Source organism: Ovis aries, chromosome 18, assembly GCF_016772045.2.
Source record: "Ovis aries strain OAR_USU_Benz2616 breed Rambouillet chromosome 18, ARS-UI_Ramb_v3.0, whole genome shotgun sequence".
Classification (NCBI taxonomy): Eukaryota; Metazoa; Chordata; class Mammalia; order Artiodactyla; family Bovidae; genus Ovis; species Ovis aries.
Window position 1 is genome coordinate 22,571,656 of NC_056071.1, and position 13,667 is coordinate 22,585,322.

At 43.5% G+C, this 13,667-nt stretch overlaps 1 protein-coding gene across 1 annotated transcript; it reads right to left on the bottom strand.

Annotated features, from left to right (window-relative positions):
* Positions 1-2,396: 2,396 nt before the first annotated feature.
* C18H15orf40 (chromosome 18 C15orf40 homolog) lies at positions 2,397-13,189 on the bottom strand. The gene is made up of 4 exons (XM_004017776.6): positions 13,073-13,189; positions 11,645-11,771; positions 9,434-9,561; positions 2,397-8,133 (listed from the first exon to the last, which is right to left on the bottom strand). Exons 1-4 carry the CDS (start codon positions 13,184-13,186, stop codon positions 8,038-8,040), a joined length of 465 nt encoding a protein of 154 aa, XP_004017825.2. The 5' UTR covers positions 13,187-13,189; the 3' UTR covers positions 2,397-8,037.
* Between the last annotated feature and the right edge of the window lie 478 nt (positions 13,190-13,667).

The following is a 13,667-nucleotide window of genomic DNA, read 5'->3' on the forward strand; positions in this document are numbered from 1 at the left end:
CTGTTTGATTCAGTCAACTTAAACACAGATTTCGCTATGTATGGAAATCTATGCTCTGGACCTTTGACGACTTTTAATTAGCACTACTGTTTGTAGTGAAAGGGAATTTTGTTCTTGTTAGGAAATAAATAGTCCCAGTTTGAGGTGGCTTGTTACAGAACTTCAGTTAGCTGGAAATGCTATGTGTTAAAGCACTGACTGGTAATGTTAGATAAATTGATGTATTATATATATTTATATATAATATACATGTATATATAAATATATATATAAATTCACTGAAATTTTTCTTTGGGTTTTTTCTTTCACTGTCCTGTGTTTTAACCAAAGAAGCTTATTTGATATCAGTTCAGTCGCTCAGTTGTGTCTGACTCTTTGTAACCCCATGGACTGCTGCATGCCAGGCTTCCCTGTCTATCACCCACTCCTGGAGCTTGCTCACTCATGTCCATCAGCTTGGTGATGCCATCCAACCATCTCATCCTCTACTGTCCCCTTCTCCTCCTGCCTTTAATCTTTCTCAGCATCAGGGTCTTTTCTAAGGAGTCAGTTCTTTGCATCAGGTGGCCAAAGTATTGGGGCTTCAGCATCAGTCCTTCCAATGAATATTCAGGACTGATTTCCTTTAGGATTGACTGGTTTGATCTCCTTGCAGTAGAAGGGACTGTCAAGAGTCTTCTGCAGCACAATAGTTCAAAAGCATCAATTCTTCAGCACTCAGCTTTCTTTATGGTCCAACTCTCCAACTCTCACATCCATACATGACTACTGGAAAAACCAGAGCTTTGACAAGACGGACCTTTGTCTGCAAAGTAATGTGTCTGCTTTTTAAAACGCTCTCTAGGTTTGTCATAGCTTTTCTCCCAAGGAGCAAGTATCTTTTAATTTCATGGCTACAGTCAACATCTGCAGTGATTTTGGAGCCCAATAAAATACATATTAAATACATATATTTGATAAATAATACATATAAATGGGAACTTTGAAATACATTAGGCTTTGGTTAATTCTGTGTGAAAAATCTGATTATATAGGTCACTCAGAGAATGTTTCCTCTGTGAAGATTTATAAACTTAGATATGCTTTAAAAATTTTTCCAGTTTTGAACTTAGAATGAAGACCAACAGTGATAAATATTCTTGACATCTGTAGAAATTAATGATATTAATTTTCAGATTAATACTTAAGAATTCAGACCTATTCGGTTTGACATGCTGTAATAGCTAAACATATTTTCCTGGGTCTTGCTACATCAAATTATTTTGGGACCTGTTCTCGCCTGGAGAATCCCAGGGATGGGGGAGCCTGGTGGGCTGCTGTCTATGGGGTCGTACAGAGTTGGACATGACTAAAGCGACTTAGCAGCAGCAGCAACTAGATTCAAGTAGTAGACTATACCATTCAGCTGTAAGGTAGCCTTCTAGTCTGACACCTTTGCTGGGACCAGCTCTTGGGGAAAATAGGGATGGTAGCAGAGATCCCATGAGCTGTGGAGATGGCAGGGGAGGGCCATGCTGGCTGCATGGGTCTCAGTCAGTTGGACTGCTGTCTGTAGAGAATATACCAGGGTTGAAGAGGAAGTGACCTCAGCAGCTGGTAACACTGCTGAGGCCTGCATGTGCGAGACACATGCTTATTTGAGTAGTTCATTATCAGTGCTGTCAGACTGGAAAATGGGATGAGCTGTGGATAACACCCCTCAGATTTTAAGATTTATGGGATGGCATGGGAGGGGGTTAATGCGGACAAGCTGTTCCTCATCAAAATTGCTCTTAAGTGATTTGATCATCCCCTTGAAGGATTAAGTGAAAGCATTTGTGCAAAGTAAACATCAATGGGTGGGGCACAGACTCAGTGCCCAGTCAGCATCAGGTTTGTGCCTCCAGAAGTAGCGTGGGCAACTCTGGGCCGATGTGAGTACAGAAAGTGCAGCTCACAGATCTCCAGTCTCTGTGTACTCATGGGCCAATTCAGTTGTTTTCACTCCTGGCCCCAGCGGGTATGGAGAGTCCCATGTATTAATTACCAGTTAGGTTTTCTCCGGGTTTCAGTGACTTCTCCTGAGATGCCTTCAGGGGACAATGTGATGATGATCTCATGGTTTTTTTATACTGTCCTTTTAACTCACTAAAGGATCTCCAGCCTCTTTGTCTGAAAGAGGTAAATAAAACTGCTCTGTTAAAGTCCACAGCTTTTTTTCGTGTTTGTGTTTCTCTTTTTAAAGTTTCCTTCACTAATATGTTTTGCATGTATACAAAATAATACTGTAAAAAGTAAAACTAGACAAATGAATAATCTGCACCTAACCAGTGATTCTGCCCTGTTCTGAATGCTTCTGTCTCTTTTACCAGGCCCATATAAATTTGGTATATATAAAAAAATAATAAATAAATAAATTTGGTATATGTGTTTTTCCTTTATTAAACTGAGGTTTTATATATATATATATATATATTAATCCACACATGTGTGTATTATTCTTTGTTCATACAACAGATTATAACAACCATCACTCCAGGTAAGTAGCCATAAAGATTAATGACTTAATTTTAATAATATGACATGGTATGGTATGGATATACCATTGATCATATGACCATTCTCCAATAGGTAGACACTTCGGTTTCCTTTTTTGCCTCTACTAACTATGCCATGTTGCTTTTGTCCATATATCCTCTGATGCTTTTATATGTTCTGTTGGGGTGGTCTCAAAAATAGAACTATTGGGTTAAAAAACCTGTATTATTTTAATAAATGCTGCATTTCCTAAAGAACTGTAGAAATTTACATTCCCATCAGCAACATGTGAGTTTGCAGGCATGTTTTCTCTTTTCCTTGTGACTTCAACTTTTTATCTAGATGGCCACAGGCTTTTTTACCTTCAGAGAGCTTTACTGGGTTGTGTTTCATTGCTGATCACTGTCAGTATTTCACCTGGGACACCTTCGTTCTGTAAAATTATCTTATTTCTCCAATATTTTGCTTTTATCTTCAAGCCTTTGTTCCATTTCTTCGGCTCCCTTCTCCTGCTGTGTGTTGGTTTTCCTGTGTCTGACTTCTGGATCTGTCATCTTCCTTTCTTTGCTCACTTTTTTCCTGCCCTCTAAACTCCATGTCATATTTTCAGCCTCTTCTGTTGTGTTGTTCCCAATAGGACCTATATTTCTGTGATGCTTTTTAGATTTGATTAGCCACATTCCAGGTGCTCAAGACCCACACGTGACCAGCAGCAACTGTCCTGGCACCACAGTTCTAGAATCGGACTAAAGGCTTGGGGTTCTGTGGACTTGACTTGCTCCCTTATTCTCCACAGTGCTTCAATTCCTCAGGTATGTCTGGGGAAACCTAAGGCTCTGAAGAGATTTCCCAGAGGGACAGAAGGTACTCACTAGAGGATCCCACTACACAGTCTATTTGGCAGGTGTGTTCTTCACTCCAGTTAATAAACTGGCATCCTTTTAATTCCTTGTTAGTTGTCCAGCCCAATTCTGTTTTCAAAGACAGTGATTAGATGGGATATCTGAAAGCTTCGAAGTTAAGGGAGGCACTTGGGACCTTGCTGGCTCCACCATAGTGCTGACCCACACTCTCGAGTACTCAGTCGGCTCTGGTTAATGCCACACTCTGGTCTGTGCTAAACCCAGAATGAGAGGGGATTAAATCTAAGGAACGTCTCTGAGGAGACCAGACAAGAAGGACCAAAGATTCTGATATTGGTAGTCGGGCACAACAGAAAGAGATTCTTAAAGAGTACTCATTTCAGAAGGAATTGAGAATCCATTCCTTTCTTTAAACTGTGTGTGGGTTTCTGCTGTTGCGTTATGGCGCCACCTCTTGGATGTAAACTGAAAATCTAGCCTTATAAACTTTGTCTCTAGTCGCAGGCATTAAGAAAGACTGAAGTGGGGGCCCATGATGGGTTCTAACATTTTGATTCTACCTTATGGTTAAGGAACTACCTAACTGAATGTCCAGAATCTGTAAGAGGGGGATGCTGGCAGCCTGAAGCCCAGAAAAGTACTGCCTCCTAAAGTGAGTCTTTCAGTTCAGTTCAGTTCATTCGCTCAGTCATGTCCAACTCTTTGCGACCCCATGAACCGCAGCACGCCAGGCCTCCTTGTCCATCACCAACTCCTGGAGTTTACCCAAACTCACGTCCATTGAGTCAGTGATGCCATCCAGCCATCTTATCCTCTGTCATCCCCATCTCCTCCTGCCTTCAATCTTTCCCAACATTAGGGTCTTTTCAAATGAGTCAGCTCTTCGCATCAGGTGGCCAAAATACTGGAGTTTCAGCTTTAATATCAGTCCTTCCAATGAACACCCAGGACCGATTTCCCTGAGGATGGACTGGCTGGATCTTCTTGCAGTCCAAGGGACTCTCAAGAGTCTTCCCAACACCACAGTTCAAAAGCATCAATTCCTCGGCGCTCAGCCCGCTTTATAGTCCAACTCTCACATCCATACATGACCACTGGAAAAACCATAGCCTTGCCTAGACAGACCTTTGTTGACAAAGTAATGTCTCTGCTTTTTAATATGCTGTCTAGGTTGGTCATCATTTTCCTTCCAACGAGTAAGCATCATTTAATTTCATGGCTGCAATCACGATCTGCAGTGATCTTGGAGCCCCCCAAAATAAAGTTAGCCACTGTTTCCCCATCTATTTCCCATGAAGTGATGGGACCAGATTTAAGCCAACTTTTTCACTCTCCTCTTTCACTTTCATCAAGAGGCTCTTTAGTGAGTCTTTAGCTGTTTGGAATTTTAAGCACTGTAAAGGTGAGGAGGAGGTCACGGCCATCGGGAGTTCAAGCTCCCTGTTTCTGCCTCCAATTTGGTCAGTGTAGTGTAGACAAAGCACCTAGCAGTGTCTGGCAAGCAACAGGCACCCAAGTTATTAATTTACTATTCTTAATTAAATCATTTTTGCAAGAGTAATTACACGTATTAAAGTGCAGATGATAGATTACATATGCACTGCTAGACCACCACCATGATATTATCACCAGAGTTGGAAAAGTATCTTTCAGACCTTGTTCATGGGCTGCCTGAAAGGCTGGACCCTCAGGACAACAGACAGGACAAGAAACACAGCAGTCACTTAAATTTAATGGGGGGAAGGCAGAGCTATAATCATATTATCTGACACGTTATAGGGGTTGGGGGTTTTGTATCCTTGTCCTAGGTCACTGGGCCTGTCTTAACGTTCTTGGAGGAAGAACAGGATCCAGCTGAAGAAAGCTACATTAACTACACTTTCACATCAGATCAAGGTGCCCAGGCCTTAGCTGTGATTGTTATTAATGGGGAACAGCCCTGTGCAGGTCAGGAGAGCACAGACTGCTAAAGGCAACCTTGTTCGCTGAGGAAGAAAGGGAAATCATGTCCCCAAACACAGCTCCTGAACCAGTTCCTACCTCTGGCAACCGCTTTTGATGACTGGATGTTCTTTTTTCAAAAGATACTGTGCGTTTCTCAAAAAAAAAGTGACTAGGCAAAAACGTTTATGTTAAAATATGGCTATTTAAATAGATGATTGTGGTGGATACCTGTTACTCCTATCCAGACTCCTATTTCTGTAACTTTTCCTAATTTGTATTCAAGTACTTCCCCTTCTCTGCTTTCTCCTCTGTTTCTGTTTAGGTTGAGCCCATCTCCAGCTCTAGGATGGACCTTGATTAGTGTAAAACAGTGAGAGTAACTCTCCTCATTAGTCACTGGTTTAGGTACCTTGCGTTACAACCTGGCATTCCCTGACAATAGGGGCTGGTTTAGAAACTGTGTGACCTGATCTGGGCTGAGATACAAGGAAAAAGGGCCTCTCATAAGAGCTTTGGTATTTCTTTTCCTACTGGAGGGGGTGATAGGTAGATAAGAAGCTCGAAACTGCTGCCTTTTTGCCTCCAAGAAGGAAGTGGGCCTGAGGGGAAAGCTGGCACTGCTGAAGTAAGTCAGGAAGGAAAGTAGGTGGGTCCTTTATGACATCACTGAACTGCTGATGAGTCAAACCAACCCCTAAGTAAACCCTGCCTCTGAGACTTTTCAGGTATATGAGCTAATAAATCCCTTAATTGCTTAAGCCCGATGAGTTAGGTTTCCATTACTTATCAGGGAAAGCACCCTAACAAACAAGGATTCATGTAAAGACCACAAGTAAAAATACGCCTGTAGTGCACACACCAAAATAGTGTTGAAAAAGAACAGAAAGGATTCTGAAGCCAAGACCACGTAAAGCAGAGCACATCTGGGGGCAGACGGCATGAGAGAAGGCAGCTGAGTGCAACCTGCCTCTGTCCTTTACTCTGATTTCGGATGAGCCACCGCACTGACTGTCCTTGGTTCCTCTCAACAAAATAAGTTGTACTGGACGAGTGGCTCCCAGTTCTTTCACCATCCATCATTTTTATTATTGGTCCTTTTAGTGGATTTAGACAAAGCAGACAATTGCAAATCAACTCTTCCATCAGCAAATTTAGTACTTATCTAGATTACCTTAATTACTATAGTTTGTATTGAATATTTAAAAACAAGATATTTATTATTAGTTTTTGAAGCCTCAATATAGATATGACTTCTGACAGGACAGGCTTTCACAAGTATTGAAAATAGTTTCCAGATCTTCTGTCTTCTTTTGAAGATCTTAGGAGATTCATAAGGACAACAGATTTGATGACTTGAGTTACCATCCAAGAGGAAAATTAACGTGAAATTACAAATCTTTTTTTTTTTTTTTTTGCTTGGTAGTGTTCTGTTCATGAGATCTGAGTTTCCTGACCAGGGATTGAGCCTGGGCCGTGGCAGTGAAAGTGCTCAGTCCTAACCACTGGACTGCCAGGGAACTCTCTAAATTGCAAGTCTTGATTGTTCTTACTTTTTAACAAAATGCTCAACAGAATTTTTAAAAGACAAAAAAATGTTGCATTTACATAAAAGTGAAAGTTGCTCAAAAGTGTTTGACTCTTTGTGACCCCATGGACTACACAGTCCATGGAATTCTCTAGACCGGAATATTGGAGTGGGTTGCTGCTGCTGCTACTACTGCTAAGTCGCTTCAGTTGTGTCCGACTCTGTGCGATCCCAGAGACAGCAGCCAACCAGGCTCCCCCATCCCTGGGATTCTTCAGGCAAGAACACTGGAGTGGGTTGCCATTTCCTTCTCCAATGCATGAAAGGGAAAAGTCAAAGTGAAGTTGCTCAGTCATGTCTGACTCTTAGCGACCCCATGGACTGCAGCCTACCAGGCTCCTCTGTCCATGGGATTTTCCAGGCAAGAGTACTGGAGTGGGTAGCTGTTCCCTTCTCCAGGGTATCTTCCCAACCCAGGGATTGAACCCAGGTCTCCTGCATTGCAGGCAGCTTCTTTACCAGCTGAGCCACCAGGGAAGCCCAAGAATACTGGAGTGGGTAGCCTATCCCTTCTCCAGTGGATCTTCCTGACCCAGGAATCACACCAGGGTCTCCTGCATTGTTGGTGGATTCTTGACCAGCTAAGATACCAGGGAAGCCATTTACATAAGCATTTTAAAATATAAAGTGACACTATGAAGCAGTGTGACAGGTTTCCTCTGTCACTTTTAAACTGGATTAGAAGGCAGTCCCCAGAATTCCAGTAACTGCTATGGAAATATTACCATTTTAATTTACAACCAGGATAAACTGCATTCAGCTAGAAGCCAAAGGATCTAAGTTCCAGTTGCCAGCTTGCACCAAGTGATCCTGAATACTCTCAACTTCTGAAGTCAGAAGCCTCATCACAAAATGAAAGGGGCTAAATCAGGTCATCCTAAATATCTTTTCCAGTTCTGTACTCTGTAATTCTGTGAAAACAGAGTAACATGTCCCGAGCTGTTTGGGATCAGGAATTTGAGAACCTAAGTTCCATGTCCAGTACTTTTAATCTTCATACTTCTTTTTTGAGTCCTGTTCTTATTAAATATATTTACACATTCTATGCATTTAAGTGTATTTTAACAGTCTCTCCATCATTAGCAATAAAAAAATGTTTCTCAAGGACGTACTTTTCGTTTCTTGCTTTTATTTCTTTTCAACTTGCTTTTTCAATTTCTCCAAGATCTCTTCTGGAGGTGTGGAGGCCAAAAGCTTCACCACTTTTTCACGAGATTTACCACCCTGGACCAAAAGGAAAAACTGGTGTCAGGAGAGCACACTAAACTTTCTAATGCTATTAGTGACAGCAGACTTCAGTTGCTGAGGATACGCCACCGTGTCCTTGTGGGGCTGTCACAGGTGGGCTAGTTTTCCTGGTAGCTTAGTGCTGCTTTTTCCTAGCCATTTCTGGTCTATCCAAAAACAGATTCCGATTCAGTACTTTTTTCCTTTCTTTTTTTTTACAATTCCCCAGAGGTTTTACCTTCATACATCAATTTCTGTAGTGAAAAATAGGCATTTTCAAAATGAGTATGGAATCTGGACATACAATATTCTGTTTTCAAGTAATACTTTTGTTTAAATTACCAAAACAAATATTGCAATTTAATATAAACTTTGATTAAAAATAATTCTAAATATAGGACTGCTATTTTCTATACTGTTACACATTTCTGAAAAATTCCAAACAAAAAGTGACCACGTATCCAAGAGCTATGATCTCACAACCGATTAAGACAACTATAAGGATTTGTTTAGAAACATCCTTTAAAGAAAGTAAATTCTGAGCAGGTATTTATCTAAATGGGTAGAAGCTGCACAGGTGGAAGCATGGGGAGGGCTTTTAGGCAGATGTCAGAGCGTGCGCACTGGCAAAAAGTCGGAAACGACCTGCTGTGGCAGATGTGGAGGGGCATGGCCTGATCATATGGATGCTTAGGGGCAGCCTACTAATCAATGACTCAGTGCCCACTGGATCCTGGGTGGGAGCTACAGAATATAGCACTGGAAAACAAGCAGAGTTGTAAGAAATAAAGCTTGGGCGGGTCTTACTCCTGCAGATTCTATTTGAGTAAGTCTGGGGTAATCCCCAGGAACCTGTGTTTTAGAAATCATTCCTAGGTGATTTTTCCCACCACCTCTAGTGCAGACCCTTCTAGTGCAGAAGTATTAATGACTTCATATGAGCCATCTCTTTAATGAGTGTCTCCCAGTAAGTGAAGACATGCTGGACCAGATGTGTTTGATGGACTCACTAATGGAGATTACAAACAAGAACCATTTTAGACATTTCTACTAAGGTGATGAGCTGAGGGAAGAGACAAGCAAGTTTAATCTGAAAGAGCAGGTACAGGCATGAACTCAGAAGGACTAAGGCATTTGGGAGGAAGGGGACTAGGAAGAATTATAGATTTTTGGTGATTAAATGTATATAAAAGTTAAAAACAACTGGTTTTTCAATTATTTTGAAAATAAAAAAATTGGTGTTTTAAAGTAATGACTGATGTAGTACTCAAAGGTGTTGACAGAGAGAGAGGCCTACCTTATCCAAAACCACATCACTCTTCCTGAGTTCTAAGACTTTGGAAAGATAGCGACACAGCTCCGCGTTAGCCTCTCCCTCTGTCGGAGGCGCTGCAATGGCTACACTCACAGCCTCGGCTGTCACGTCTGGAATGAGAACAGATCCTCATAAAGTTCCTTTTCTTCATGAAGTGGGGATATCTTGTAAAAGCGTTTGCATTTGTCTGGCATATAGTAGGGATTCAGTGAATAACTGCTGAATGAAGAATGATGAAGCTCATCACAGTTAAGGGAACATAAACATGCCACTACCATTATAGAAACCCAGAGAAGAAAATTGGTTTTTACCTGCTGACCAAGGTGGGCCCACAGAATCCTGGGCAATAATCTGGAATTAGGAGCTGGAAACTGCGCCTGGTCTGATAGGAAGAGCCCCAGGCAGGGAGTCAGGGGAGCTGGGCTTTAGCCCAGCAGTCACTGAGAAGTGAGTGAATGAGTTAGCTCACGGACTGTACAGGCCTGTTCAGAGCTTCCTCATTAGGGAAGTGGAAGCACTGCATTAGGTTCACCTCAGTGAAATGCCTCTCTGATGTTTTTAAAATGTATTTATTTAGTTAACGGCTACATGGCACTTACACCAAGTTTAAGGGCACACAAACATATTTTAAGGGCTTTACAAATAACAACTTTATTGCTATAGTTTATCATCTCCATTTTACAAATGAGGAAACTGGAATTGAGAAGTAATGTGTTCAAGGTCACATGGCTAGAAAGTGATGTTGTGATTCAAAAATAAATTTGAATTCATGCTTTGAAATCCAGGACAATGAACACTGCTTTCTGAAGTGCTTCAGGCTTCCTCATCAATACAGCCTTCATAAAGAGCAACCTGCCTGCAGTCCTCCATGTCATTTCTGAGAGTATATATTCAAAGCAGTTTGCAAATGAGCTTGAGCTAGTCCGACATTTGGGGTTCCCCGGGCATTTCCACGCTCAATCATCTCGCCCGAGTAAACGTGGCCACGGTCCATGGGAATGAGACAGTAGAACAACCCTTCTCCTATCCTGTCACTGATTTTATGATGCAGTTTTTCACATTTTAGTATCTTTGAAATCCAGGTGTTATCTTACAACAGATGGGAAAGAAAACGTTTAGTTGATGTGGATTTTGTCTGTCTTACTGGTACATAAAGTACCGTGTGTACCTTACAGTTGATGGCCAATTGTATCTGATGAAACATGGTATTCCAGCAGTATGTAGAGACAGTGTCCACAGCAACTACTTAGAAAATGCTGGCTAAGGAGGGGATAGCCAACACACAGCTACGCTAACATGGCCATAAGCACAAACCAGGCCCAGCACCCCAATTCTGAGGTCTTGTTTTCAAAATATTTTAAAAATTAGAATACAGAGCTTTAGTGGGTGACAAAGACCATCAAGAATACTCAGATCAATGCTTTTCAAACTTTTCCCAATCAGAATCCCCCACCTCCACTCAATTTCCCCTGAAATTCCAACATTTAAAGCAAATGTCAACAGTTCCTCAGGAGTCCTCTCTGCTTCCCTCACCTGTGCCCACCACAGAGAACCCTGAGGCAATTTTGGGGGTCCATGGAATAGCTTAAAAGCTTCTAACAGGCCAACTATCTCATCTGACAGATGAAAGAACTGGGCCCAGAAATATTTTGTATAGCTTGGACTGAAAATAAGCTCACACAGGTGTCGATCATCAGGTTCTCTCCCTCCTTGGACCAATGATCATTAAAAAACAACCGAAACATCTTTCTCTGAACATTTCTACTTTTGGAATAGGACAAACTAAGAATCATCTAGGCTACAAACATTTCTGTGTAAGTTCTTTCTAAACTACCTTTTTAAAAATTGAGGTATGATTGACATAGAACAGGTGTACAACATAATGACTCAATATTTGTATTTTGAACTGATCACCACAATATTGGCTAAAAAATATAAAAAAGGACAGTGTTTAGTGGTTTTTCATCTAACTTGGTATGCTTTAAATATGATATACGTATTCAGTTTTAAGCACTAGGTTATACCTTTAAATTAGAATTCAGAGTTTAAAAATGGAGGAGCCTCTAACTGCAGGCGTGAAAAATACACTTGACCATACAGGATAAATTTTCAGCAAACTAAGGCAAAAGAAGGATGGAGCAGGGGACAACTGAGTCCTTCATACAAGATCCCTACCCCAGGGTCCAAGTATACCTGTCACAGCATTTTGTTTGGAACCAGGTTTGGCATGGATGGCTATGCTGACACCGCCTTTAGGATCAACCGTCACAGGACCTAAGGGAGGGAGTGGTCTCTCTGGTTCCTTGCTCTGGTTTTTACCCTAAAACGACAAGAACAACCACACTACAGCTTCACAGTTTACAAAACACTTTCCCACGCATTTGATCCTTCCGGGATTCCTTTTCACCCGTAACCAAGGCAAATTAGGCTGATGAGTCACGTCCAGGGATTTCCGGTCATCTAGAATAGTCTTCCAACATCTTTCACGGCTCAAATCAATTCTTCCACAAAGGCTCCCGATCAACCCCTGTTTTGTTCCTGCCTTGGTAAACCTTAGAGCCGGTTCCTTTGCATTTCCCATTCCTCAGGGGCAGCGACTATTATTTATCTTTGTATTTCAAGCAGCACAAGTTAAACGTTTGTGAACAACCACGGCTGGAAGTGTTTATATGGGGGGAAGGGTGGAGAAAAAAGGAACAACACTGGTATTTAAAGGACTTATTGTTATTTAGCCGCGAAGTTGCGTCTGACTCTTTCCGACCCCATGGACCGTAGCCCGCCAGGCTCCTCTGTTAATAGGATTTCCCAGACTAGAATACTGGAGTGGGTTGCCACTTCCTCCTCCAGGGGATCTTCCCGAATCGCAGCTATGTCTCCTGCACTGGCAGGGGAACTCGTCGCCGCTGAGCCAACCTGGAAGCTGATGTGTCAGAAGCTGTACTAGGAACTTTCCACTCAACAAACATAAACTGCGCACCAGGCGGGTGTGGAGGCAAAGGATGAGTAAAGATGAATAAAAGACACATGGCTCTTGTCCTCAAGGAGCCCGGACTGTGGACTGGTACACTATGCTAGGAGCGCCGACCACACACCCACGGGGCATCACCGCGCAGCAAAGGAGGAGGCAGGCAGCTCGGCCTCGGGACGCCGGAGAAGCTCCCAGCAGGAAGCAAATTTAGAGCCGAGTCTTAGGAACCAACCGGAGTCGGCCCTGCAGAGACAGTGGGAGGGAAACAGGAAGCGGTGGGTTCCCAACGGAGGGGTGGGAAGACAGTCGAGGATGGGAAGGGGACTGAACGCTGGCGAGAGCCTCCCAGGGAAGAGTACAGGCCACACCGCGCTGCCGGGACACGAAGCGCGAGCCTGGGAGTGCGGGAGCGAGGCCGGAGGGGCGGCAGTCACGGTTCGGGGAGAGGCACGCGCGACGCCGGCCCAGGTGCTCGACCTCTCCGGGTGGCCGGCGGCGCAGCCGAGTGGGGTGGGGAGAAGGAGGCCTGGGACTCGGGGACAACAAGCGGTTAGCGGAGCTTCTACCCACCCGCGTGTCCCGCTTCTCTCCCGCGCTCCTCAACCAGCATTCCTGCGGCCCACCCTCCCGCGGCCACGGGAATTGCCACTGGCCTTGTTCGTCGCACCACCTTTCTTAGGCATGTCGGCGCCCAAAGGGAGCCGGGTGACAGGCCGAGAACCAGACCCAGCTTCGAGCAGCCTCAACCCGTAGCCTAACAGCCGCATCCCGGGCAGGCGCCGGAAGAGCCCTCTGCGCGTGCGCACGCAGCAGCGCGGAGCGGCCCCGTTGGCCTGAGCCTCCGCTCGGGCACGAGAGCGACGCCTTCCGGCTGGCGGGAGCAAGACTCCTTCTTCCTGGAAAGACCTGAAGAACTGCTGAATAACACGTCGTTAAGTTGTGTCCGACTCTTCCGAGAACCCACGGACTGTAGCCCGCCAGGCTCCACAGTCCACGCAGTTTTCTAGGCAAGAATGGAGTGGGTTACCATTTCATCTTCCAGGGGATCTTCCCCACCCAGGAATCGAACCCACGACTCTTGGGTCTCCTGTATTGGCAGGCAGATTATTTACCACTGTACCTCCCGGGAAGCCATGAAGAGATACTGCAAATGGTTAAAATAATTTAAAAAAAAAAAAAGTGGCGGTGGTTTATGATCCAAATGGCAGGAAACCCATCATTAATGTTTATACTTGTCCCTATTTTCTC

What these genes read in the sequence shown, in the direction of transcription:
- C18H15orf40 (XM_004017776.6), bottom strand. Translation starts at nt 13,186, where the DNA reads ATGCGGCTGTTAGGCTACGGGTTGAGGCTGCTCGAAGCTGGGTCTGGT. An exon ending in AAGGTGGTGCGACGAACAAG is followed by an intron (nt 11,772 to 13,072) that starts GCCAGTGGCAAT and finishes TTGTCGTTTTAG; the next exon opens with GGTAAAAACCAGAGCAAGGA. An exon ending in GTGATGTGGTTTTGGATAAG is followed by an intron (nt 8,134 to 9,433) that starts GTAGGCCTCTCT and finishes CTTTTGGTCCAG; the next exon opens with GGTGGTAAATCTCGTGAAAA.